Source organism: Drosophila serrata, unplaced genomic scaffold, assembly GCF_035046125.1.
Source record: "Drosophila serrata isolate PLE 108 unplaced genomic scaffold, ASM3504612v1 contig_382, whole genome shotgun sequence".
Lineage (NCBI taxonomy): Eukaryota > Metazoa > Arthropoda > Insecta > Diptera > Drosophilidae > Drosophila > Drosophila serrata.
In genome coordinates, this window is record NW_028257280.1 from 332,651 (window position 1) to 358,379 (window position 25,729).

At 42.7% G+C, this 25,729-nt stretch overlaps 6 protein-coding genes across 7 annotated transcripts; 2 read left to right on the forward strand and 4 right to left on the reverse strand.

The window, feature by feature from the left end:
* The first annotated feature begins 1,434 nt into the window (after positions 1-1,434).
* On the forward strand, positions 1,435-18,693 carry Poxm (paired box pox-meso). Its single transcript, XM_020955593.2, has 2 exons — positions 1,435-2,415; positions 16,277-18,693. The coding sequence occupies exons 1-2, from the start codon at positions 2,406-2,408 to the stop codon at positions 17,410-17,412; spliced, it is 1,146 nt and encodes a 381-aa protein (XP_020811252.1). The 5' UTR covers positions 1,435-2,405; the 3' UTR covers positions 17,413-18,693.
* On the reverse strand, positions 11,603-12,769 carry LOC110186418 (uncharacterized). The gene is made up of 3 exons (XM_020955594.2): positions 12,199-12,769; positions 12,053-12,134; positions 11,603-11,997 (listed from the first exon to the last, which is right to left on the reverse strand). The coding sequence occupies exons 1-3, from the start codon at positions 12,298-12,300 to the stop codon at positions 11,693-11,695; spliced, it is 489 nt and encodes a 162-aa protein (XP_020811253.1). The 5' UTR covers positions 12,301-12,769; the 3' UTR covers positions 11,603-11,692.
* On the reverse strand, positions 13,611-16,278 carry Or85a (Odorant receptor 85a). Of its 2 annotated transcripts, XM_086840009.1 has the most exons (4): positions 15,615-16,278; positions 14,387-15,527; positions 13,865-14,222; positions 13,611-13,801 (listed from the first exon to the last, which is right to left on the reverse strand). In XM_086840009.1, exons 2-4 carry the CDS (start codon positions 15,145-15,147, stop codon positions 13,727-13,729), a joined length of 1,194 nt encoding a protein of 397 aa, XP_086696135.1. In that variant the 5' UTR covers positions 15,148-15,527; positions 15,615-16,278; the 3' UTR covers positions 13,611-13,726. The 2 variants fall into 2 exon arrangements, 1 of the variants encoding a protein (XP_086696135.1); XR_015273249.1 differs by lacking the exon at positions 13,611-13,801 and having other exon boundaries at positions 14,149-14,222; positions 14,318-15,527; positions 15,615-15,763.
* On the reverse strand, positions 18,254-22,298 carry Ctr1B (Copper transporter 1B). Its single transcript, XM_020955969.2, has 2 exons — positions 20,573-22,298; positions 18,254-19,089 (listed from the first exon to the last, which is right to left on the reverse strand). The coding sequence occupies exons 1-2, from the start codon at positions 20,654-20,656 to the stop codon at positions 18,625-18,627; spliced, it is 549 nt and encodes a 182-aa protein (XP_020811628.2). The 5' UTR covers positions 20,657-22,298; the 3' UTR covers positions 18,254-18,624.
* Coq2 (ubiquinone biosynthesis protein COQ2, mitochondrial) lies at positions 22,292-23,948 on the forward strand. The gene is made up of 2 exons (XM_020955990.2): positions 22,292-23,424; positions 23,489-23,948. Exons 1-2 carry the CDS (start codon positions 22,432-22,434, stop codon positions 23,687-23,689), a joined length of 1,194 nt encoding a protein of 397 aa, XP_020811649.2. The 5' UTR covers positions 22,292-22,431; the 3' UTR covers positions 23,690-23,948.
* Positions 23,911-25,571, reverse strand: LOC110186717 (eukaryotic initiation factor 4A-III). Its single transcript, XM_020955989.2, has 3 exons — positions 25,256-25,571; positions 24,633-25,191; positions 23,911-24,571 (listed from the first exon to the last, which is right to left on the reverse strand). The coding sequence occupies exons 1-3, from the start codon at positions 25,386-25,388 to the stop codon at positions 24,064-24,066; spliced, it is 1,200 nt and encodes a 399-aa protein (XP_020811648.1). The 5' UTR covers positions 25,389-25,571; the 3' UTR covers positions 23,911-24,063.
* Between the last annotated feature and the right edge of the window lie 158 nt (positions 25,572-25,729).

A 25,729-nucleotide genomic window follows, 5' to 3' on the forward strand; every position in this document is an offset into this window, starting at 1 on the left:
TATATAGTTTATAGGGTCGGAATTGACTCCTTCACTGCGTTTCAAGCTTCCGACTGAAACTATAATACTCCTTATTTTCATATTTTTGTCAATATTTATCTATATTTTTAAGACAGTTTTTTTTTGTACAAATCTGAGCTTAAATAACTCATAACAAAGCCAAAAATGCTTTAATTTCGATTCCAAAACCTGTTATGTTCTAGTTTTGAATAGGTTAATAAATCTGCATACTCAATTTAAAATGTAACAAATTTGAAATTTTGATCAATTTTTGTAAATTTTATAATTTTTTGAAAAAAAAAAAAAAAAAAAATTGTTTCTCTATTTCTTTGCCTAGAAAGATTCGCCTGTTGATATATATATATAGTTTATAGGGTCGGAATTGACTCCTTCATTGCGTTTCAAGATTCCGACTGAAACTATAATACTCCTTATTTTCACATTTTTGTTAATATTTATCTATATTTTTAAGACAGTTTTTTTGTACAAATCAGAGCTTAAAAAACTCAAATCAAAAAAAATTTTTTCTCCATTTTTTTGCCTAGAAAGATTCACCTGTTAATGCTGATCAATACTAGTTTATATGATCGGAAATGACTCCTTCAATGCGTTGCAAGCTTCTGACTAAAATTGTAGTACTCTGCAAGGGTATAAAAATATCTATTGTAGGTCCCTGAAGTGCATATTACTTGGCATCTTGTTGGCATTTAAAGACCAACAGGTCAATGGTTACTATATAGTATATTTCGATTTTCAATTGAAAATTTTCAAATGAAGAACAAGAAAGGCATAATGTTACTTTTGAGGAAAAGAAAGAAAAGTAGAATTACAAGAAATATAAATTCTACTAAAATATATTTTAATATATAAGTATGTATATATATATATGAATATCAGGATAAAAACAAAGACTTAACTATAATAAGTAAACATTTATCTCATCACATTAATGAATGAAAAAACGAAAATTTGCAGAATGGCGAATGTCAGACCTGAAATCCGAACGAATTCAGGCAGAGAAAGATGCGAAGAGCGGAGACGGAGCCGCTTTCGCTTCAAGCAAGAGAAAGAGAGACCAATTTGATTCGCAACAAAAGGTATGAGCAGGTAAAGGTAAGCGCAAGCCAACTCAAGGAGGTGTGTCCATTGCGCACTAGTGTGTGTGTGTTTCTGAGTGAAGGGAAAAAGCAGCGAGAAACATTTGAGTTTTCAGTCCATTTTAATGAGGGAATGACAACGAAAATTGGCATCTATCATTAAATGACGATTTTTAGAATCGGTGACAATCAGATGAAGACAGGCATTTCTTATAATTAACTCTAACCAAGCAAGACGCAACGCCTCAGCGAGAGTTGGCATCCTCATCGCGCATACGCCATGTTACCGCATTGGCTGCGCACCACCAGCGGGCTACCACCACCACCACCACCACCACCTTCCACTGTGTCGCCTGCACCGCTTTATTAGCAATATGACTTTCCTAATGAACCAAAAATAGATGCACGCGATCCACCCAGAATTCCCACAGCCCCATCCCTCCAAGCCGCCAAGTCGCCGGATACGCTTACTTGCTTCAGATTGGCCATTCAAGCATTCAGGAATTAACTCCGCCCGGTTGTGGGTAAAGAAAAAGAGCGAGAGAGCGACAGTGGCTCGCTGGGAATTGGAATACAAGTCGACCGCCATCTTGTGTGTGAGGAAAAGAGCGGAGAGAGAGGCAGTGCCAGAGAGAGGACAGCGAGAGATCTTGAGATGATGGCGATTCAAGAAACGTCAAAATGGTTTGCAGGGTTAGTCGCAGCAGACACGGCGACAGCAAACGATCGTTCTGTGGCACGATCCGATCCGATCCGAACTGATCCCGAACCGGACGGAACCGAACCAAGATCAGAGGCCAGCGGGCGCACAGAGTAATCGGTCTCGCGGGTGGTCGGTCGAATGGATAACGATATAGCGAAGAAACCCATAGAGTACAGAATCAGAGCATAGCAAACCCCATATAGCAAAGTGTCATAAAGTGTGTGCGGTTAGTTCCCGCTTCCCCAATAAGGTGTGATAAGTGCGTGATAATTTTCGAGCCAGCCGAGCCGAGCGGTCCAGCGAGCCACCGTTTTGGCCCGAAAATGTGCTAATCAGATCTCAGTTTTGGTTCACGGCATCGCAGCCACCGCACAACTGGCGCCAATTTGTATACAAATTTCATGCCTTAATTGAAACTCACATTATAGCCAAGTGCGAAAAGTTAACGACTAGGCAACCGCAGCAGCAGCCAGCAGCCAGCGATCCGACACCCATTCCAGTGAATTCAACCAGAGAAAGTTTCACGGCGGAGCCAGCAAGAAGATCGTACGGAAAGTGCGACACCTGCAATTCTGGAGTTCTTCAATCAACTGTCAACGGCCGAAATGGACCCAGGTAGGTGGAAACATCGCACAGAACCAGAATCCCCAAAAAAATATACCTAATATTAAGGAGTCCCCGAATACGAGGTGCCGACGGCATCCAAAATCGGATGCCGGATGGCCATTGTTGTTAAGAGGTTCGAACATATAAATTATTTACTAACAACAACCTTAAGTAACTATGGAAAAACTAAAGGTAAATGGTTGCATATTAAGACAAAAAAAGGTAACAAGCTAACAAGGGACCTCTCCAGTTTCAGTTAAGAGTTCTCTTAACGAGGGGTTGGCTGCTCTCCAAATACCTAATTATTTATATAACCAAAAGTAATTCCATGCATTTTACTCTGCTTTTAAATTAAACTACACAAGAAGGGAAACTAACCACAAAAAGCTGAAGTTCATAAACACTTGCAGTTTGCAATTGAATTATAGGATTCAACCGGAAATGAATCATAACTAAAATTAAAAATCAAAGCTTAAAAAACTCATAACTCATTTAAAAAAAATTAAAGTTTTGTCGGACATACCTAAAAAGATTCGACTGATGATGCTAACCAAGAATATATAGGATTTATGGGGTCGGAAATGACTCGTTCACAATTATAATACCTCTAAAGTGTATAATAACTAGATATAAGGTGGTATTCACATTGGTCTCCTCTTTGAATATCCACAGTTGCTTCCTTTTAATTTTAACAAAAAAAAAACAAAAAAAATGAATTAATATTTTATTAAGGTAAAGGCTTAACAGTGCTTTCTTGTTTTTCCAATTCCTGTGACATTTCTCTCTGTGCACTCAAATCCCCAAGCTCAAGTGTTTTGCCAACAAAGTGCTCTCGTCCGATCCTATAAGCCAAGTCCTGATGGATCGATGCCCGGTCTGTGTGGCAATCGATCGATGGCCAGACTTATTTTCTTTATATTTTGTTGTGGTTGTAGTTGTTTTTGGCCAGGCCAAGAGGCAAGAAGCAGGTGTTTGCTTATGATTTTCGTTTCAAAAGGCTGCCGTCGCTTTGCGCTTGATCGACAGCCTCGCGGTAGCCGCGGCACTTGTTTGTCCATGATGCTGCTGGCTTTCGATGATGTCGCCGACATCCGTAACCCGAACCCGAATCCGAATCCGAATCCGAGTCCCAAGTCAGCAGCAATCTCTTAGCCGGGTCCGGGACCCATGCCTCCTAATTTACCTAATGACCGTTGTAATGTTTGTGCCTTTGTCGTGCGGTCTTCACTCTTGACTCCAAGTATGCGTATCTCTGTTTGTCCATTTGCTTTGGGCCAAAAACAAAAATGCCGTGGCAGCAACGTCTTCCTATGGCCGAAAAAATAATGTGCAAAGATTTGCTTGCCAGTGTCTGTTGACCAACATCAGCGCAATTGAATAATTTGGCATGCGTCGATTTACTTTTACAAATTTCCAACTGCTTGGATCATCTTTGGAAATAATGGGACAACGGGCTCTTTGGGGATCGGTTAGGGGCCTATCGTTGAGTGACATAATTTCTCCAATTATTTAAGTGGTCTCTACTCTGGCAGATTATCTGAAAAGGCGTAGGTTTAATTCTGTTTGTTTACGTTGGATGTTGGTAATTAATAATTTCAACTCAGAGAATCAAATCAATATTTTAGGTCACTTCAGGTATTTTTTTATTATGCATAAATCCTGATATATGAATAACAAATAGATTCGGCTTCGGGATGCAGTAGATTATTGTGTTTCCTCTCAAACTGGACGGGAAACGAAACGAGAAGAAGGGAAGATATCGGCTAGGAGGTCCGCACTTTGGTCCATTAATGACTTGCCTTCTATGTTTTGACATTTTGTTTGTTCGCCGGCATTGTTTGTCCCGGCCGCAGACGTTGAAGAAGACATAGACACAGACGGCGGGATGCAGGCCCAGACCCAGACTCCGCTGGACCGGAGATGCAGAAATGCGTGACTAAAGGCTACCGGTGGCCATCTACTTCGGTAGCTGAACATGAAAAGCCCAAAGCCTAAGCAAAATGATAAAGGCACAGAAAAGAGGAGGGAGGACCAGTAAAACAAAAGTCGGCGCAGACGACGATGGCCACAAAATGCTGGCAAACACTTGAGACACGCGGAGAAGTACGTCGCGTCAATGTGTACATGCCTTAATGGAAGAGTCTATATATGTATATATAGTACTACATGTACGTGTCCAGGAGCTGGAACTGGGAGAAGGAAAGATGCAGAAGAGCCCGACCAGCAGCTTCCTCCGCTGATACCGTCGACTGCGGTTCGGGCTTGGGGGAACGCTCCACTGCACCGGCTTGATTGTGTGGCGTCGTTTCCCCTGAGTTCTTTAATTAAATCGCTTCCCCGCCAGCTGATGCGGAACTTTCATTAAGCGGATTTTGGCAAAAAATATTTTCAAGTAATACTGGCTTTCCTTTTGCGAGATTCTGAGAGAACTTACATCAAGCTTTTCCCAAAGGATTATGTTTTTACGAAACTATAAGCGAATGATATGTTGTAATATATTTCCTATCATCATCAGTGAACCTTCTTGAATCTTAAAAACCAAAATTAAATATTATTTTTTAGATGTTCTCTGTATTTAAACTTCGGAAGTGACGCATAACCTACAGAATCAGGAAACCTTTGTCCTGTCTTGAGTTTTCCCATTTTTTTTCAAGGCAGTCATTATTTTCTCTTGAATATCTCCCCACGGATACTTCTCCCGATCTTTGACATTTGACAAGTGTGCTTCTTGTAGTTGAGTATAAAACTTAGCTCATTACCATAAATTTAATGCGTTTCTAATCGCTAGAGGGGGGCACGTGTTTGAGCTAGTACATTCCCGGGATAATAATGAATGGCGAGCACATCAATAAGCCGACGGCCGACATCTGGTCTTAACCCCTAGCCCAACCCTAACCCCTTGATGGCCTGTGTCGTGTCCCACGGGAGCGATGGCGACCCGACCCGCAAACGGAACTGCGACATAGGGACTCCATCTCCACATCCCTGTTCCAGATTCTGGATTCGGAGTTGCAGTGTTGCCTATTTCTTCATTCCCCCTAGTCACTAATAGCTATTCCTATAGTCCAAGAATTTATTCTTCTCATTATAAATACATATTCTTTTATTAATTCAAAATATACAATATGAGACTTAAACTTCTAGAAACTTTAGATTTATTTATAATAAAAATAGTTGAATATAATCTATGAAAATTTGCTAGTTCTAGATTAATATACATCTAGTTAGCTTCTTCCTAGCCGCCAGCCCTGCCCAGGATTGGGTTTGAGAGCTGGGAGGTGGGGAACGGAACACATGGTTGGATTTATATGCATCTCGGGTATGTCAGCGACGGGCGTGGCACATTGCTCGACTGCCGGCGAACCCGAACTGCAGTTGGGAGTTGTTGTCGGTTCTAGAACATTGCAAATGATTGGTCGGATGTGTTGAATCTCCCTCTCCCTGGGACAGATCGGAACTCTGGCCATCGACAGGGACCACATTTCGGCAACGCGGTCGCGCATTGTCTGCGCATTCCTGGTACGCTTAATTGAAGTCACTGCGGCGGCATATCTTCTTAGAGTCGCACACCCCTTTTCGGGCTTGGATTCCCCAGATCGGAGCTAGGGCCATCATATTTCCTAGACTCCAACGGATGGTCCTGGACCCCATCCACGCATCTTTGTGAAGACTGCCGTGATTTATGAACTCATTAATTTCTGTTGACAGACAATGCTGTTGACGCCGCAGGAATCTATTTAACTTTATGTACTTCTGATTCCCACTTGCTAGACAGCCACGCGGCGAGGGCGCCTATTCTAATGAGATTTACTTAAAGTTTGAGGCCCTAGGGCTTGACTTTGGTAAGTTAGGGTCTTTAATTAGGGTGAAAATAAAAAGATGTAAAAGAAGGATCTTCTAAAGATCCTATACGTTAACCCAATTTCTGTTACTGAGTACAGAAATTAACAACAGACCTTCAGCAAAACATTGTCCATGTCGTATACCATCCCAGCTATAGTCCAAAAGCGATCGATCTATCGATCGAACTTGAGTAAACAAATAGCACTCCCACAGACGACGACGACGATTCTTTTCCGTTGATAACACTTCGTTTGAACTCTGCAGATTAACAAGGAAAATTGCATGGCCAGCGGGTCACCGGGAGTCTTCGAAGAGTAGGAAAGATCTCGCGGAACGGCAACTCTGTGAAATTTACTGATAAATAAATGCGATTGTGCGGCAAATTGTGCAACGCTCCGAATGCAAAATTGTCGACAAGCTCTTCTCTCGTAGTTACTTATAGTATAAAATAAAGGAAAATAAAAGGAAAGAAAACATCAAGATGAAAACTGTATTTAAAAGGGGACTATTTATAAGTCGGTGGCCAACTAAATAGTCACATTGTCAGCACAGTGCACTGCAGTGCAAGGGGGCGGACCACACGGCGTATACGCAATGCGCTGCGGCTGAGCCTCAGCTCAAGTCAACTGAGTTGTTAAATTAATTTTTTCTGCATGCCACCAAATGCATATATAAAATTCATAAAATAAATGCAAAATAAAGAAACAGAGCGACGGCGCTCTGTCAATCAACCTGCTATGGCTGACTCGCAGTCTTCGGTCTTCAGTAGGATGAAGAGCAGCCGCTTGCCAAGACCCCAAGATTTATGGGAACAAGCCACGCAGCTGAAAATGCACTCGCACATATTGTATAGTTAAAAGAAAAAAGGAAATCCAATTTGCCATGCATTTTTATACCCTCTCGAAAAGTAAGGACCCAATCACCCCAAAAGTATTCAAATAATTTGTTTACCTATTTTATTATTATGACCTTAGACTAAAATAGAGAAAGTTTTTAAAGTAAAAAACTGGGATAAAGCAATACTCATTTTGTTATTATTTCTAAAACAATAATAATATATAACATTATGTAATAAAAATCACTTATAATTTAGTTGTTCCCTCGAAGAGTATTTAATTTTCGAATTCATTTGTCCAATTTAGCACGATGTCTGTTTTTGGGCGAATCCCCCATGATCCGGATGATCCAATCAAACACCAAAACCACAGTCACATGAAATATTGCCCTCAATATCAAAAACATCATTTCATGCCAAATTTATATTCAATTTGGGATCCGAACGAACTAAAAATACATATCCAAATTGGCAGCCATTTTGATAATTTCTTGTTTATTTGTATTTTGTTTTATATTTTATTCGGTTGCAGTTAATGCTGTGAATGTTCAGACAATTACTCAGAGTTTTCTGCGATTTAATACGATTTAGTGGACCATTTTCATAGGACGCTTCGCTTAGTGTGAAAACGTGTTAATTGACAGCCTCCGCCGGCGCGCTTATTAATTAAAAGAAATTCGAATTGGCTTTTTTCTTGTTTTCTACAAATAACCAGCGTCTCTATAGGCGTGATAAGTATTATTGTCATCGTTTGGAGCTCGCTGAAATTTCGCCTATGCGTTTCAAATCAAATGTCATATAAATCATACAATGTATTTTTTATGATCGCATTAAGCGGATGTCTTATCAATGCGAGATGTTTGAATTTGTTAAATTCAATTAGGCGGCAAATAAGTTCATTGCCTCTCGACATTTGACATCAAAGATGTTTCCCGTCGACGTTCTCTGTTATTCTTAAATAATCACAGAGTGATCGAAGTATTTTATTTATTGCAATTATTAGTTGCAACTTATCAATCAGACAGACAAGTAGGAAGACGACTATCGCCGCTGTATATAGCATACATATATATATATTGTAATTATGTAAATGGTTTGTGAACTGATAAGATTGAAGTGCATTTCTTGAGTGACAAAATCTCAAGTAAAATGCGCATGGAGATAACAGTAAAAACTTTTGGTAAGGATTTAGATCGATCGGCTTGGAATTTCAAGTTTATTACCAATTTACAATACAATATCCTTAGGTTATTTTTCTTAATTGCTCTAGTCACATGAAGTTATTTTCAATGGCCCTATCTATAGTGATTTAAAAGGTAGTTTTTCATAGAATATAAAATATTTGTTTTTAATCATCAGATTCTTGACTGTATCCACACATTCACACAAGTTGACATGTTGTTTTGACTGACGCTCTACGCTCCGTCCATTTTGTTTAGCGAAAAATATTATTTTTAATTAGTTCTACTTAGTTAGCATTCGTTAATTGCTCCTGTAATTGGATTTACCCGCATCAGTGGGTTTCGAGAATATACTTTAATGATATTTTAATAATTTATAACAACTAAAATACAGAAAAATAACTTAAGCTGCAATATGCACGATTTTAATTGCCGTCGGCACTGCTTTTGAAAAAGTGTTGAAAAATTTCCATGGAAAGAAGATCGAGAAGGAGAGAAACTCCGGCAGGCATCCGCACATTAAAACCGACATTTCTTTCTGGATTGCATTTGTAATTTGCTCGGAACAGTGGTCGCCATTGTATTCGGCAATTTCCCAGAATTTATGAATTATAATTTTGCCATATAGACAATTTTAATTGAGCTTTTTATGGGACGTATGGTTCCTGAAAGCGAGAGCTGCCGGGAAAAGCATATTGTTACTATTTTATTGGTAAAAATTTAATAAATATTCAACAAGGAAATGAAAGGAAAGTAGAAGGAAGGGTTATATAATACCCCAAATAAAATGCTTAGTTTTTAGCCCATTTCTTTTATTGCTCTATTTCTAGTTCAGAGTTTACCCGAAGGATGAAAAAAAAAATTCGATAAAATTAATTTTTTAAATAAGATAGAAATATATATATATATATATATATTTTATACAGATGTTTTTTTTCTCTCGACTTCCTGATCTCGAGCCAAGCGTGACCTACCCGTAAAGGTGTATGATTTCAAAGCAAACACAGCCATTTGTAAGCCATTTGTACCGACAACACAGATATAAAACCGTCTGCTACTGGATTCTAATCCGAATCCGTTTCCAATTTCCGCCCTCGGGAGTCCTAAGAGGACCTTGGCTCGAGGAGGTTTTGAGGGAGACTCAAAAATCCATGGGCAAATATTGACTGAAAAAGGCAGGGCAGCAGCTAGATGGTTTCAGGGTTTCAGACTTTATGATTTTTTAAGCTGTTTGCGCGACCTCTTCACGAATCCATAGCTGTTTGCATTTCATTAACAGAAGCTGCTGCTGCTCTCGGCTCGGATCGGATCCGGGCCCTGATCTGTCCAGCATCCCGACGTGTTTGCCTTGATTAAATCTGGCTAGTACGACTAGCGGAAAGTAGCAGGGGATCTGATCCTTTCCTGCAAAGTGGCCCAGTGGGCAAATCGCATTTTGTGCGTAGCTTGAAATGAAATAAACAGAATTTAGCCCCTCAGCGCGCCTAAACGTTTCTGGCCAAGAGCCTGACCTGCTAGCTGGCGGGCAAACAAACAAGAGAATAAACACAGAACCCGACGGCGACCTGGCTTGCACCTTCCCGAACTGCTCCTCTGATCGTGACCGACACCAGAGGAGTACCTGTGCCCACCTCCAGTCCCGTCTCAACGACGGTGGCATGTTTGCACCTTTAATAAGACCAACAATCAGTGCCGACTTAGCTCATCGCCCAAGTAGCCGGGTCAATGTTGCACTTGTGAACCCTCCAAAAAGGGGCTTAAGCCTAGAGCACACACTGGAAGAAAATGCAGCTTCCCTTAGAGAGTTATCGTCAAACTTTATAGTCATGTTTCTTATATTCTTTGATATCTTGGTGATCGGACAGGACTAAATGTTGTCACCTAGTAATGCTGTTCCAGAATTTCGAGCCCTACAAAATGTTTGTGGTCTTGAATCATCTCATCTCATTTCCGTCGGTTCCTCTGTGCCTCTCTAATAGGAAATACGTGACTAATTTGCATGTACTCCCGAGTAGTATTTAATTCTGGCCGGATGTCGATCGGCGGCCATAAATCACAAGCGAATAAGCTTACTCACAACTTGAACGAAGACGACTGCTAGTCGGAGAGCTCTCTCCAATCGGACATCAAGTTCAGTACCAGATAGTATAGATAGATTCAATTAATTTCCCAATTTTTCGGTCAGGCAAAGGTTCGATTCATATCAGAACAGCATAACTCACACATATCATAATTAAACCCGCAAGTGCTCAACTTTGGCCGCCATTAATCTTTGGTAATTGCCCAAATTTGATGTCATGCGTATTTGAAAAACCATTAAAGCGGGCAAGCCATCGCCGATAGATCCAAAATGAAGGAGAAAATAGGCAACAGAGATACGAGGCCACAGCATCCAGGCATTGCGACAACTTAGGAATATTTGTTGAGACAAATTTATTGACGTTTAGCGCAAAAGTCAAGCACTGGTAGATAATGTTCTCGAAGGGAAACCAACAAATTGCAGCCATCATTGGGAAAATACTTTGAATTTTTTACACTCCGTGCGCAGAGTATCAAAATGAGAGAAATGAAACAAGACATGTTGTCACGACTAAGCGATACTCTCCCAACAAAATATAATCTTTTACCCGAAAATATAGCTTGTCATGGAAAATAAAGGCTACAATGATATAACCCAGAAGTGAGTGATCAGACTTTCTTTAACAAACAACAGACATTAAGGTTTACATTTCTTTTTACATTTATTTTTTTTATTTGAATTAAAAGTATTAAGTTTAGACCACAAATGTTTAAGCAAGTTAGAGAGTAATCGTGTATCAATTTTAAATAAAAATTTGTATGTACAACTCCCTCACTCGAGATAGCGTATTTGTCGTCTCCATGATCTTTGACTTTACTTCTGGCTTTCCTTCATGGCGCTGGATACTTCGTTTTTCTTCCCGCTCTCCCTCTGTTTGTAACTCAATTCGTAAATAATTAACGATCACGAGATTACAAATGTCAAACAGAATGTCAAGCGCCCTGTCGAGGGGAGCAATAGGCTCCTTTCCCTACACGGCGACACAACTGCTCAAAGACCGAACAGACGAAAAAACCACCGACTTGGCCCCGGAATGAATGTGGATGTGGATGTGGATGTCAGATTTTTCCTGGCCACCGTACTCACTGCGTGTGGGTCTGCGGCGAGTGCCAGCCGATTTGTTGTGACTTATGTCAAGACAATTGCAGTTCCAGACCTGAGGATACTTGCTTCCCGGGATCCGCTCAGACTTATGGTTTAAGCGGAATAAACTTGGATTTTATTCGAGGTGCAAACTATCGTATACCAAATCCCATCTAGAAGCTGTTACCGCATGGTTTTATTATACATATAAAAGGAGCTACTAATACTAGGAGCAATTTTTGAAGCTTCAGGTAATGGAGATTGTTAGCTACTGGAGGGAGCTGCCGGAGACCCAGTCGTAGCTGGATTTTGAGGGGTAGAGGGAACTGCCGTAGCTGGATTTTGAGGGGTAGGAGGAACTGCTGTAGCTGCATTTGGAGCGGTAGAAGAAACTGCTGGAGGTGGATTTGGAGCGCCAGGAGAAACAGGTGGAGGTGAAGCGGGAGGAGGAACTGATGCAGTGCCAGCAGGAGCAGTTGTTCCTGGGTCTACATTAGCTGTTGTAGATCCTGGAGCTGCTCCACCTGCTGGAACTGGTTGAACCAAAACCGTACAGTTGCTACAGACCACTGCAAGGAGAAATCTTAAAACACAAATTCAAATAGAAATATACCCTTAACATACAGATTTTTTCGGTGCCTTCATCGCTGTCGCTGTCAAATAGCCAGTCATCAAAGTAAGAATACCAATCTGAAGTGTCTCGCTTCTAAAAAGTTTAGTTTAATTTTATATTACTAAAAGTTATAGATAAACTACATTATACGACTTACACTGACAGCAGCCTTCGGCAGATTCTTAGCTTGTGTGCCCAGGAAACTGAGTGCAAGGCAGCAGCAGGCTAGCGCGACGAATAAATCCCTTCTGAACGACATTTCGAATCGGACTGACTGGAGTGTCTGGGAAGCAGGCTTATATAAAGCCCAAAACTCAATGTATGTACATATCTACCTAGTATACCTGTAATATTCAGGGTTATTGGGTAGTTGTTAAGATGAATGGAAGGGTAATCAGGAATCTCATGGAGGGGTTAGGACATGGAGGTATCACACTTCAGGCATGGTGTTTTCTTGATAATATAATGGGTGGAAATTAACAATCCCCAAATACAAGCGCCAAATTCAATTCTATTAGTTCATCTTTGAATTGTAGATTATCAAAGCATTATTTACCCATTATTTCCACCGAACCCATACGGTATCCCTCAGTCGTACACCTTGTCTGACATAGCACACCCTCAACTATTACGATCACCTTTTATGGACGGAGATACCCATGCTGATTCCGTATATTCCGCACAGTTTTTTCAGTATTTATGCAGCTGCACGTTCTCTGTCTGGGGGTTTGGGAACGACCCCGAGTGCAAGTGCTGCTCATATAGATCGAACTGCAATTGACAAGTGCGCAAATCCATAACCATAAACTATGTACACGAAATTCGAGACTGGCTGGGCATCATTAGCTGGATCAGCTGAGGGTCGGGAGTCGGCGGCAACAAGTGGGATTTGAAATCCGATATCTCCCGGCAGCCCAACGAACTTATAAGTCGCGAAGTGCCCTTCTGAATGGAAAGCCATCGAAACGACGTTGATATACTCCACTTCCACTACCACTCCCACTTCCATTCCCACTCCCTCTCCCTTCGTGTGCCCCTGCTGAAATGTGCAGCTCCTTTGTCCCATTCCTTCCTGATTTCTTGGGTAACCCGGGAGCTCCTCTATTTTATGGCGCTGCATGCTCTGGAGTACGTGTTGCCCTCGAAGTTGCAGTTGTGAAACACGACGATTCGAAATTAGAAGACGGCGCAGATGTGCAACATTTCCCCCGACTACCCATAATTGTAATGGACTGGACTGGCACTTCCAGACGATAGGGAGGAGAGCGCTCGTTCCGGCGGCAGGTGCCTCCAGATAAGGGCCTTCCCATTCACCACCTAAAAATGACCAGTCTTAATAGTAAGTTCAGTAAGTTTGTCTTTGTTTGCCTTGCTTTGTTGGCCACGAAATAATAGTTTTCAGACACAAAGCTCTCCATTGATCCCTTCTATATTTGTTTGTCATTTTACCAGTATAACTGGTTGATGTTTTAGTAATAATAAAGAGTGTATAAGCAAAATAGTAGTTAATTATGCAACAATTAATTTTACGGGGACTCCATATGGCAATAGAATAAGTGTTGCGCATTCTTTTGTGTATAATTTCATTTATTTTACTCTTATTGCAGTAAGTGAATTACCATAATAATTTAAGAGTATTGTTATAAAAAGTAAATATCGTAAAAGCTTCTTTTCTATTCCTCCAACTATTCCCGTCTCAATTTCTCGGCCAAATCCATTTCGTTTACAATGGTTACCACCGAAAAAGCAAACTTAGCCATCTGAGCAAATACACAAATCAATTTAATAATTAATTTTAATAATTTTCCTCCGCGGAAACCTACCTTTATGTTGGTGTTCAAGCAAATGGGGAATATGCCGCCGGCCGTGAACAGAATCGACTGTTGGGCATTGTGTATAAAGTACAGCATCGTGGTTCTATATCGTCGCTCTGCCCCAAGCCAGCGGGAATGGAATAATGTGTTGGTCAGGGAGTCGCAGTCACTGCTCACCTGCTCGCAGACATAGCAAAAGGGAAAGGTCTGGGACAGAATGGCCACGGTGTAGGTTCCCGATACCAAGCGCTCCATGGTGGTGTTGTAGAACTGCATGGACACCGCAGCTAGGCCTAGAAGGAGTCCCACGGATAGCAACTGGATGAACATGGTGGCCGAAATCAAGGGTCGCAGGGTATTTCCGTACCTAGAGGGGAATAGAGGGGGATTTATTTACTTGTGGTAATAGTATTAAATACATATAAGAATTAATAAATTATATTTTGAGAAAACCTTGCATACTTATAGGCAGCTCAAGATAGGGAGTTTTCCTGAGAGACTCGACACTTTCTCCATTACAAATTTTCTTACTCAACAATCAGCTTGTGGTCCTTCACGCACTCCACTAGCTCCGCATAGTGCTGATCCTCGTCCTTATTCGCATCCGATCTCAGCTCCTCGATCCTTTTGCTCAGTAGCCCCATATGGGCCCTCAAGACGACCACATAAATGATCGGATAGACGTCTAAAATGAGGTTTGCCATTATAATGCCCGCCATGGTGACTGCCTCAATCGTAATGGCCACGTAGAAATGGTCGTTGGCGTTTACCAGAGGATTGTACACGCAGAACGGGGACTTCCGTATGATCAGTGCTCCGATCACCGCAATGGTTAGGTATCCGAAGTATATACCGTGGTAGATGATCACGACGCGGTTGCACAGGGCTGCCGCCCGATGCACCTGGTTCTTCTCCTCCATCTTGATGCAGCGGCTGTCCATGACATCCATCATCTTCTGGGCCTTGGCGAACCTGGCCCGCATAAACAGCACGATAATGCTCTTCATGATGGAGGCATTCGTGTTAACCGGAACCTGGACGTAAGTGAAAAGGTCCGTGGTCGTAAAGTTCTTGAACTCCTTTATCCCGGTCATTATCAGGCCATAGGGAATGAAGATAAAGACGAAGATGAGGACTACGAGGGTCCAAAGGTAATACAGCCACCAGTTCTTGGCGGTCCTTGGCGGAAGCCTCCATCCCATTTGGTCTATGCATCGATTAAAGTAAATTAGAGCGTCTCGGGAGCGAAGCAGGGCATCCAGGGTCGGCTCTTGGATGTACTTGAAAATCATGTTTGATTTAAATAGATTCTCCCTTTCTTACACTTTCTGTTTAGTATTAATCTCGCGACTGAGGGCACTTCTTGAGAAACCTGTGGTTTATACAGACTTTCTAATAGAGCAATTCGTACTTAAATATTTATAAAACAAAGTAATTGTCAATTAGTCGAGGGGCTTAATTTTAGGGTAGATATATTTCTGGGGGCGTGGCTGTTAGGGGAAATGTCTCAATTGCTCTCAGCTCAATTCTAGGTCATTGTTCGAACAGGTTTTTGTCATATTGTCGCCTTCTCAGGGCTATTTTAATTGCTGTGTTTATGGTTTTTGGCTCTGGGGGTACGGAGATGAGAGGTAACAGGGAACGCTGTTAAAAGAGACCTATAATAACTCCGCTAAAAGTAAGTTGGGAAAAATATATTAAGTCTCTTTTAACTACAATATTTAGTATTTTATGGTTTATGAATAACTTTAGTACTCACCCATATGCACCTATCCCTAGGTGGGGCTTCCGACAGCGCCTAAGGGGAAATCTTTGCGTCATCGCTCAAAGTGCATTTCCGCACGTTCCGGGCATTCAAATTGTGTTTTCATCCCAACAGTACCAGCAATCTCCCAGCCGAGGCATCCGCAATTCTGAGAAGCAAATGGTAGCGATTTTCAGTTGAACAAACGGACCCCGATCCGCCTCCACAGCTCCCTCGCCGCTCAGTCCATTCGCCACTGAAACTAATTAGACGCAAATGTGCTTATGTTCGGCTTTCGTTCCCATTGTGCCCATCCAGTGGGCACCGCTCTTTGTTTATTGCTACCCTGTACTGGTTATAGGGAATGTATTTTTTAGAGGATATTTTTTGTAATTTCAGGGAATATGTGTTTATTTTAGAAAAAACTGGTGGTATATTTGTAACATTTCAGCATATATACTTGATTTTCTAGATATTTAAATGGAATTTAAAACTATTAAATAGCCGCCATTCGATTCAAAATAAGCATTACATATTTTTAAGGGCTCCAAATTATAAAAAATCAATCCTGAGAAAAACTAATTATTGAATTTATTTAATACCCCCTATTTGATACCTATTCCTTCTTCTTGAGAACTCTGGCTAATGCTAATGCGGAACCCCCTCTCTTTTTGCAGAGTCTCAGTGTCCGCAGTACGGCGAGGTGAACCAGCTGGGCGGCGTCTTCGTCAACGGTCGCCCGCTGCCGAACGCGACGCGGATGCGAATCGTGGAGTTGGCCCGTCTGGGCATCCGGCCCTGCGACATCTCCCGCCAGCTGAGGGTGAGCCACGGCTGCGTATCGAAGATCCTGGCCAGGTACCACGAAACGGGCTCAATACTCCCGGGGGCAATTGGTGGATCTAAGCCGCGTGTGACGACACCCAAGGTGGTCAATTACATTAGGGAGCTGAAGCAGCGAGATCCCGGCATATTCGCCTGGGAAATCCGCGATCGGCTGCTCAGCGAGGGAATCTGCGACAAGACGAATGTGCCGAGTGTCAGCTCCATCTCCAGGATCCTGAGGAACAAGCTGGGCAGCTTGGGCCACCAACACACACCGGGAGCAGTGATGGGCAGTGGAAGCAGCAGTGGCGGCGGCAGTGTCTCCAGCAACGGCGCTCAGAACAACGGCAATAACAACAACGTCGGCGGGAGTGCGAACAACAACATCAACCTGGGCAATGCTGGAGGAGGAGCCCACCATCCGCATCACCATCACCATCATCACCAGACGGCGGCAGCGGCGGCGGCGGCGAGTGCCCACCATGCCCACGCTCACGCACACGCCCACTTGTACAACTCCATCTACCAACCGTACAGTGCTGCGGCGGCCTACAGCATGAAGGCCGTGTCCTGCGGCAGTCCTTCGCCCCCACAGGGATCGGGCGGCCAAGCCTCAGGGCCCCATCCACACCAACTCCGGAGCGTAGCCGCCGCGGCTGCAGCCGCCCACTGGCCCTCCTCGCACTCGGTGAGCGATATCCTGGCCCATCACCAGGCCGTGGCCTTGCGGGCCAGCTGCCAGGTGGGCGTCGGTGTCGGTGTGGGCGTGGGTGTTGGAGGAATGGGCGGCATGGGCAGCACAGTGTCACCGCTACCAATGACCCCGTCCCCGGTCACGGGAACCGCCGGCACCCAGCCCCTGCTCGACTGCGAGGGCGGAGCGGGTCAGCAGTCTCCGTACAACTACTACATGTACTTCCAGAACGGCGGAATGCACCATCACCACCACCATGGCGGCATGATGGCCGCCGGAGCCACTGGGTTATGAGTGATCAATGGGTAGTTAGTGGGTTGGTTGTGGGTTGTTCAGTCTTAGGTTACGCCTATGCTAAGCGCTAATTAGGAAAGGGTCCATGGCACTCACTTGAATAATTTATACACAAAAAGAAGTTTTTTAAACCAAGAGTGATGTAAATCTCGATTATAATAAAATAGGTTGGGTCTGTCTTCAAGGTGACAAGGAATGTAAATATACAAATACCTGAAAGGTAAATAATTGCATTACTCAAATCACTTCTCCGAGAAGCAGTCATTAGTAGTTAAAAGATATCCCAAACATGAAGGAAACTAACTAATTGAATTATGGAACATCTAGATTTATATGATGATTTCCATTGATATTTCATATGACAATTTTCCCGACAAATCAAAGTTTAAAAGCTCATAACTATTTATAGGGTCGGAAATGACTCCTTCACTGGGTTTCATGATTCTGACTGTAATTATAATACCCTGCAAGGGTATAAAACATATAATGAATAAAATAAGAAATAAGGAGAAAGCTTATCTGAATCTAAAAATGTTTCCAATTTTAAATTTATCCCAAAAAATTCTAAAGAATTAAAGTCTATTAAAACACATTTAGTTGGAGTTGATATAATTCTACAGCTCTAACTTCTTGCCTGGGACAAGATTAACAATAAAACCTCTTTTTAAACTTTAGAAAGCTACATGTGGGTGCCAAGGACAAACCCTTTTATGGACAGGGCCATGACTGAAGCTGGCAGTGTCCCTATTATTTACGAATTTTATGTAATCCTGGAGATTTATATTTGCCTTTTTGTTTCGATTTGTTTGTGTTTCAAGCTGGGAGTTGTCGAAAGATCAGGTAGATTTCACATGTAAGCCTTTATTTCAAAATGAAAAGTATTGAGTGGTGCATGTGAATCGATCTGGAGATACACACGCGTTGTATAGGTTCTTGTTCTCATAACTGCTATTTGTACAATATGCTCATTAAGTAAAATAGTGACTAATTTATGCTACGATTACATCAATTTACAATTAAACCAAGTGTAACTATCGAATAAAATTGTATTTTTAGACAATTTGCGCCAGTAATTACTTGGGGGACGGGTCTGCTTGATGTGTAAGCCTAATTCGCAATAAGGGCTGAAGTTTTTAAACAATTACAAGAATAATTACTAAAAACAAAAAAAAAAAATAACAAAAATACACTCGCAGAACAAACGCGAATAAGTTAGGGACAGCACTCGCTATCATCGGGATTTTTCTTGTTCCAGCCGAAGAAGAAGTAGCCAAAGCCCAGGCCCAGCACCACAGCCAGGCAAAGCCAGTAGTTGAAGGTCATGAAGATGAGCATCAGCAGATAGGAGATGACGATCTGCAGCAGGTTCAGGAGCGACTGGAAAATGTGTGACGAGGCAAGGAGGCGCTGCCAGTAGGTCTGTTCCCTGATCTCCGCCAGCGGTGTCTCTGAGCAGCAGCCCCCGGCAATTGGATTCTCGTTCTTGCGGCGCTGCTCCTCCGCCAGGCGCTCGGCCAGCTTGCGGGCTTCCCTGCGGGCCAGCTGCTGACGTAAGAACTTCAGGGCTTCGTAGAGGAAGGCCACCAAGAAGATGGCGATGGCGGACAAGACAAACTCCCAGACTGTGGAGGCCACCCAGCCGCGCCACAAAATCCGTTCACAGTGACCGGCGTGGAACTGAAAAGCATTTCAGCAATAAAGGGTTAATTTGTAGGTTTATCAAGTCTGAGGTAAACGACTTAGTTGTATACAGGGTAAAGTTGGAAATCTTTAAAATCTTTTTTTTTTAAATATAGTATTTTTATACCCTTGCAGGGTATTATAATTTCAGTCAGAAGTTTGCGACGCAGTGAAGGAGGCACCTCCGACTATATAAAGTATATATATTCTTGATCAGGATCAACAGCCGAGTCGATCTAGCCATGTCCGTCTGTCCGTCTGTCCTTCTGTCCTTCTGTCCTTCTGTCCGTTTCTACGCAAACTAGTCTCTCAGTTTTGAAGCTATCTGAATGAAACTTTGTAGTTAGCCTTCTATATACTCTCACTCGTATATATGTCGGAACGGGCCGGATCGGACGACTATATCCTATAGCTGCCATAGGAATGATCGGAAAAATTTTTTTTTTTAAATTTTAACTTTTTCAGTTTTCAATAGAATTGGCTCAAATTTGAGATATAGCCATTTTACTATACTCTACAATTTTGTATAAAATTATATGAAAATCAAACTACAATATCATATAGCTTCCATAGAAACAATCGAGAAATTAATACAATTAAATTTATAACTTTGTCAGTTTTCAGCTGATTTTCATCAAATTTGAGGTATAGCCATTTTATATAAGTCTTAAATATTGTGTCAAATTTCATGAAAATCGGACGACTGTATCATATAGGTGCCATACAAACGATCGTTTGATGTGGAGGAAAAATGCAAATCAGTGAATGTAAAATTGCAAATATAATATGTATAGGTGAATAAAATGAAAGCAGGTATTACTTCATTGTTTTTGAACACAAATATATATAATTTATATTGTATGGATTCCTATTCATAGAAGTTCTATCTGCAAGGGTATATAAACTTCGGCGTGCCGAAGTTACCTTCCTTTCTTGTATAATTTAAATTGCATTTTTTTTTAACCTACAGATATATCTTGATTTCGTTTTCCCAATGAGAATGATATTTTTATTATAAGTCTTGCTTGCACCAACTTAGAATCTTTGTTTATATCATCAATTTCAATGTTTTCTACTTGTTTAATGAACCTGCCAATATATAGGGTTAAGTAAGTTATCAATAAAATGGAAAGTATTGTAACATATTTATCTCCCTTGGAATCGGACGTAACACCCTGTACATACATGAAAATATTCAATTTGTATTTGTAGAGAGCAGCATTAGAGAGAGAGCAGCAAGTAAATTATTGCGAGTGTCGGGCGTTCACATAAATATACATACTAGGGAGTGACTAGCAGCCAGAGCAATTTAATCCGATGCATGGCGAGATTCGTGAGCTCTCGTCTGAATCTCAGCCAGCGAAACTGGATGAGTGACTTTAGCAATTACAGTGTTTAGCGTATATGTCTGGGATTTTGTTTTTAAACATTTAAATTGGTTACGGGGATTGTGTAAGTAACTCTAAGACTAAGGACTTACCACCATGATCATGGGACAGGACTTGGCGGTGCTGTCGGAGTCCTCAGTCCCGGTGCCGTGGTCGTGATCGTGATCGTGATCCATCTCGGGGGGAAAACCGAATTTTAATGATGCGAGGGGGAAGCTCAAAGATAAGCAACAACGGGACTTGCTGAGAGCAGAGCGTCGACTGACTTGAACTCGGTGCTCGCGAGTGGTTTTTTAAAGAAAATCGACCCTAATCCCGACGTCGCGGCGATAGGCAGGCCGCGCTTATCTATGAGAAATGGGGAAAGGCTGGCCGTTATCAACAAGTAGCAGCGATACCAACGATTACCAACCTAGATACTGAACAGCCTAACGGACAAATGAATGCATTTTTACCTTAAGATATAATGAGCTATGCCAGCATAATCACGATTGCTAATTGTTATCTGCAAACTTTATCTGAAGATATCTCTATCTGTCCCTCATCTTAAAAACTCCCTGGGAGATTCACAATCTTATTTATGGACTATACTAGACACAGAGTTCAACAATCGACTTGAGTGCAGACTTTATTGCAATTGAGATTATCAATAATGGTGTTGCTGTAATACATGAGAGTGTGGAAACTTTTCCTTCTTTCTTTTTGGCTTTGGCATATAAATATATCATTTTATGGTCCCAAAGCTGATACGTGTGTGTTCGTTCATACATGGTGCCAGCGTTTTGGCCGGAGCGATAGCAACCGCCGGGCGGAGGTTCTCCGGGTGGTTTGTCGTCTGCACCTTAGTCCACTTGGCTTTCCAACAGCGTTATTTCTAACTGAACGCCAAATGGATGGATGGCCGTGTGCAAATCGGCTGCGGTCGTGTGCAAAAACCTACGGACATTCTTACAGACGTCTGCCAAATTCGAAAAACTGGTGTCGTGTGCAGGCTAAGCGGTTAACCTTTCTGCAGAGGGGTAAAAGGTTTGGTTATTAGTTTGGGAAAAAGCTTTCTGGCGAGCCAAGTACTGAGTCTTAAATGGCATAATAATTGTTAAAGCTCACAGTATAAGGAAGAAGCGCATTATTAAATATTTTCTGATGCTTGTTTAACAAACAAAATTAGGCAAAAACGTATTATTAAATATTTTCCGATGTTTGTATCACAAAAAATTACGACTTCATATCCTATTTACTATTGTTTTTTAAAAACATAATTTATTTATGCTTTTTGCACAAACTATTATAATAATGGAAACTTTAAATATATTGCCGTTAAACTTAACGGCTTCTGCGGACAAACCTAACCAAATTTTAAATTGACAAGCCGCCAAAAATTGTAGCCATACCTGACGGGAAAAAAGCTAGCTTGCCTTTTGCGCTAGCAACGTTTAAAATGGTTTTTACACGTGTAAAATGTAAAATGTAAATAAAAACTGGTATGTTTTCAAATTGTTAACAAGCAAACGTCTTTTGTTCCAGTTAGAAATATGATATAATTATTGCTGTTTTTTATTTTTTAAACTACTAATTTTAGACATAACAATGAAACGAAATCATTCCTATCCCTTCTTAAATTAAAAGCTTTTTCAAAAAGTAATATAGATCTCAATAAACCTTGTATATTTTTACTTTTTATAAAGAAAAACTCGTTGTATAAATAATATTTATTGTCTCTTTTATAATATATAAAAGAGTATGCTATAAGATTATCAAAATAATTAGTTTTTAAAGCTATAAGGTAGTTTGAAATTTCGATAGCTTTTCCATTTTCAAATATGCCTAATGTAAGCTGGCAACACTGCTCGAAAGAGAATAAGTTCATATTTTTTTGTAAAAGAAATAAAATAAAGCGGAGCTAGTTACTATTACTAAATATTGAAGGTAACAACCCGCCCGCCGAATTGGAATGTTTGCCCTACGACACCTGCGACTTCACGGCATGCGGCCTTTCCGCAGCTCTTACGCGGCACCGGCAACAACAAAACACATGCTGCCCAGGCGACCATCTGAACCGGCGCGTGTTCTGATTGTAGATTGGAGTCCCGCGGGGCGACTGCCACAGCTGCAGGATCTGTGCGCGAGGAGCCTGGCAACCGCCCCCTCGTCTGCAACGGCACCCGAGAAACCTAGGACGCCGCTGGAAGAGCTGGTGGCCGCTGCCAAACCCTACGCGCAGCTCATGCGGATAGACAGACCCATCGGCACCTACCTGCTATTCTGGCCTTGCGCCTGGAGCATAGCACTCAGCGCGGACGCGGGCTGCTGGCCGGACCTGACCATGTTGGGCCTATTCGGGACTGGAGCTCTGATTATGCGCGGAGCCGGCTGCACTATCAACGATCTCTGGGACAGGGACATCGACGCCAAGGTGGAGCGCACCAGGACGCGTCCTCTGGCCTCCGGGCAGATCAGCCAATTTGATGCCATTGTGTTTCTCTCTGCCCAGCTTAGCCTCGGACTCCTCGTGCTCGTCCAGCTCAACTGGCAGTCAATTCTGCTGGGCGCCAGTTCACTGGGTCTGGTGGTCATGTATCCGCTTATGAAGCGAGTTACCTACTGGCCACAGCTAGTCCTGGGCATGGCCTTCAACTGGGGCGCCCTGCTGGGCTGGTGCGCCACCCAGGGCAGTGTCAGTCTGGCTGCCTGCCTGCCGCTCTACCTCTCCGGCGTATGCTGGACCATAGTGTACGATACGATATACGCGCACCAGGACAAGCTAGACGACCTGCAGATAGGAGTCAAGTCGACTGCTTTGAGATTTGGCGAGAACACCAAGGCATGGCTATCCGGATTCACGGCAGCAATGATAAGCGGGCTCTCCGCCGCAGGCTGGGCCTGCGACCAAACGCTGCCCTACTACGCATCTGTTGGAATTGTAGGCGCCCATCTAGTGCAGCAGGTGAATTCGTAGAAGCCATACATACTTTCAAGTATTCATACAAGCTGTTTCGCCTTTCTTGCAGATCTACTCTCTAAATATTGACAATCCCAGCGACTGCGCCAAGAAGTTTTTATCAAACCATCAAGTAGGACTCATTCTGTTCCTGGGCATTGTCTTGGGCACTCTCCTGAAGTCGGAGGAAACAAAGAAGCAACGGAAATCATCCACATTGACGACAAGCTCCTATGTTTCGCTGCCACAGAAGCCAGAGGTCATAAGCTGAGACAGCACATAGAACTATCGGAATATAAAATAATGTTAGTTAATTTTACCGCGCGCTCTTCGTTTTTAAACCAAAGCTTTTAGTTAAGGTGATTGTAAATAGGCATCTGACATCTTGAATCACTTGTAATATATTTAGTTACGAAACGGTTTCATTTTAGTTGCTTCTCGCGGCGTAATGCATTACGTAAATGCCCCGCACACATTCGAAAACAAAACTGGTTTCTGTATTAAATTCTTACTTGTTATTTATTATTATACAGATTTTGGTTGTTTAATGTTGAAGGTCAAATACTCTTCAAATGTATTCACTTCACTTGTTTGTTTGTTGGTTACGGCTAGGAAGGGGTACGGTTACGATAGAATTGTAAATTATTAGATCAAGTCGGCCACGTTCATGGGCATCTCGTCGATTTGGGTCGAGTAGTACTGCTCGATATCGCGAAGGATGCGAATATCATCCGATTTGACAAAGTTAATGGCCACACCCTTGCGTCCAAAGCGACCCGACCGACCGATGCGATGGATGTACAACTCACGGTTGTTGGGCAAATCGTAGTTGATAACTAGAGACACCTGCTGGACGTCGATACCGCGTGCCCACACATCGGTGGTGATAAGGACACGCGACTGGCCGGCACGAAACTCCTTCATGATCTCGTCTCGCTCCTTTTGAGGCATGTCGCCGTGCATGGAGCTCACCGTGAAGTTGGCCTCGCGCATCTTCTCCGTTAGCCAGTCCACCTTGCGCTTAGTATTACAGAATATTACGGCCTGGGTGATGGTCAGGGTATCATAGAGATCACACAGCGTGTCAAACTTCCACTCCTCGCGCTCTACGGCAACAAAGAACTGCTTGATGCCCTCCAGCGTCAACTCATCACTGTAAAAGAGGTTTGTTTGGCTTTAAGGTGTCGGAAATAGGACATTAGATAGGCTCTTACCGCTTGACCAAGATACGAATAGGATCTGTCATGAATTTGGAGGTCATTTCGAGAATCTCGTGGGGCAAGGTGGCAGAGATGAGCACCACCTGCGTGGCAGGCGGCAAGTAGCGATATACATCGTATATCTGCTCCTTAAAGCCTTTGTTGAGCATTTCGTCGGCTTCGTCTAGAACCAGCATCTTGATAGCTCTTGTGCGGAGAACCCTTCGCTTAATCATGTCGAAAACTCGGCCTGGGGTTCCGCTCACAATGTGCTGGCCGTAGTCCAGTTTGCGGATATCCTCGCCTAAATTTGTGCCGCCAATACACACATGGCACTGCACGTTCATCATGTCACCGAGCGCGAGGATGACCTTTTGGATCTGCACGGCCAACTCGCGAGTGGGGGACAGGCAGAGCACCTGGGTCTCCCGCAGCGTCGTGTCCAAACTCTGCAGTATGGATATGGAGAATGTGGCCGTTTTTCCCGTGCCAGACTGTGCCTGGGCAATCACATCCCGGCCCTTGACGATCGGCTTGATGCTTCTCTGCTGGATGGCCGAGGGTTTCTCGAAGCCTGCAAAGATCAGACGCTTGTATGCATAAGCCCCGGCACACCGGCAATAAATATACACACTTACCGTACGCGTATATGCCGCGTAGCAGCTCTTCCTTTAGGTTCATGGCGTTGAACGTGGGAATCACTTCCACGTCCTCGCTCGTCTCGAACTCCACGTTCGAGAGGTCCTCAGCCTGGGCATTCTTGCGCGCCATGTTATCCGTCTGCTTTTATGCGACTTTTGCAATATTTAATTGATATATCAAGAACTGTTCTCCGATTTTTAATATTTTTTCAACTTTCACACGATGCCGTTAGGGGTGGGAGAGATCAGCGTTGCTTGGGTTCAACTTATCGATTACAGGCCGGGAGCTGCCAGACTTCGCCAGGCGGCAGCACTGGCAACGAATCGGAAAAGCCGCCAATTCAGTAAAATTTAAATCAAAATACGTGTTGCAGCATTTTTCATATAGCGGGCGTAAAAACAAATATAATTATTATTTCAAGCTGAATTATAAACTCAAGGGGAAAAAACCCTGTCTGGGATCGGGAGCGG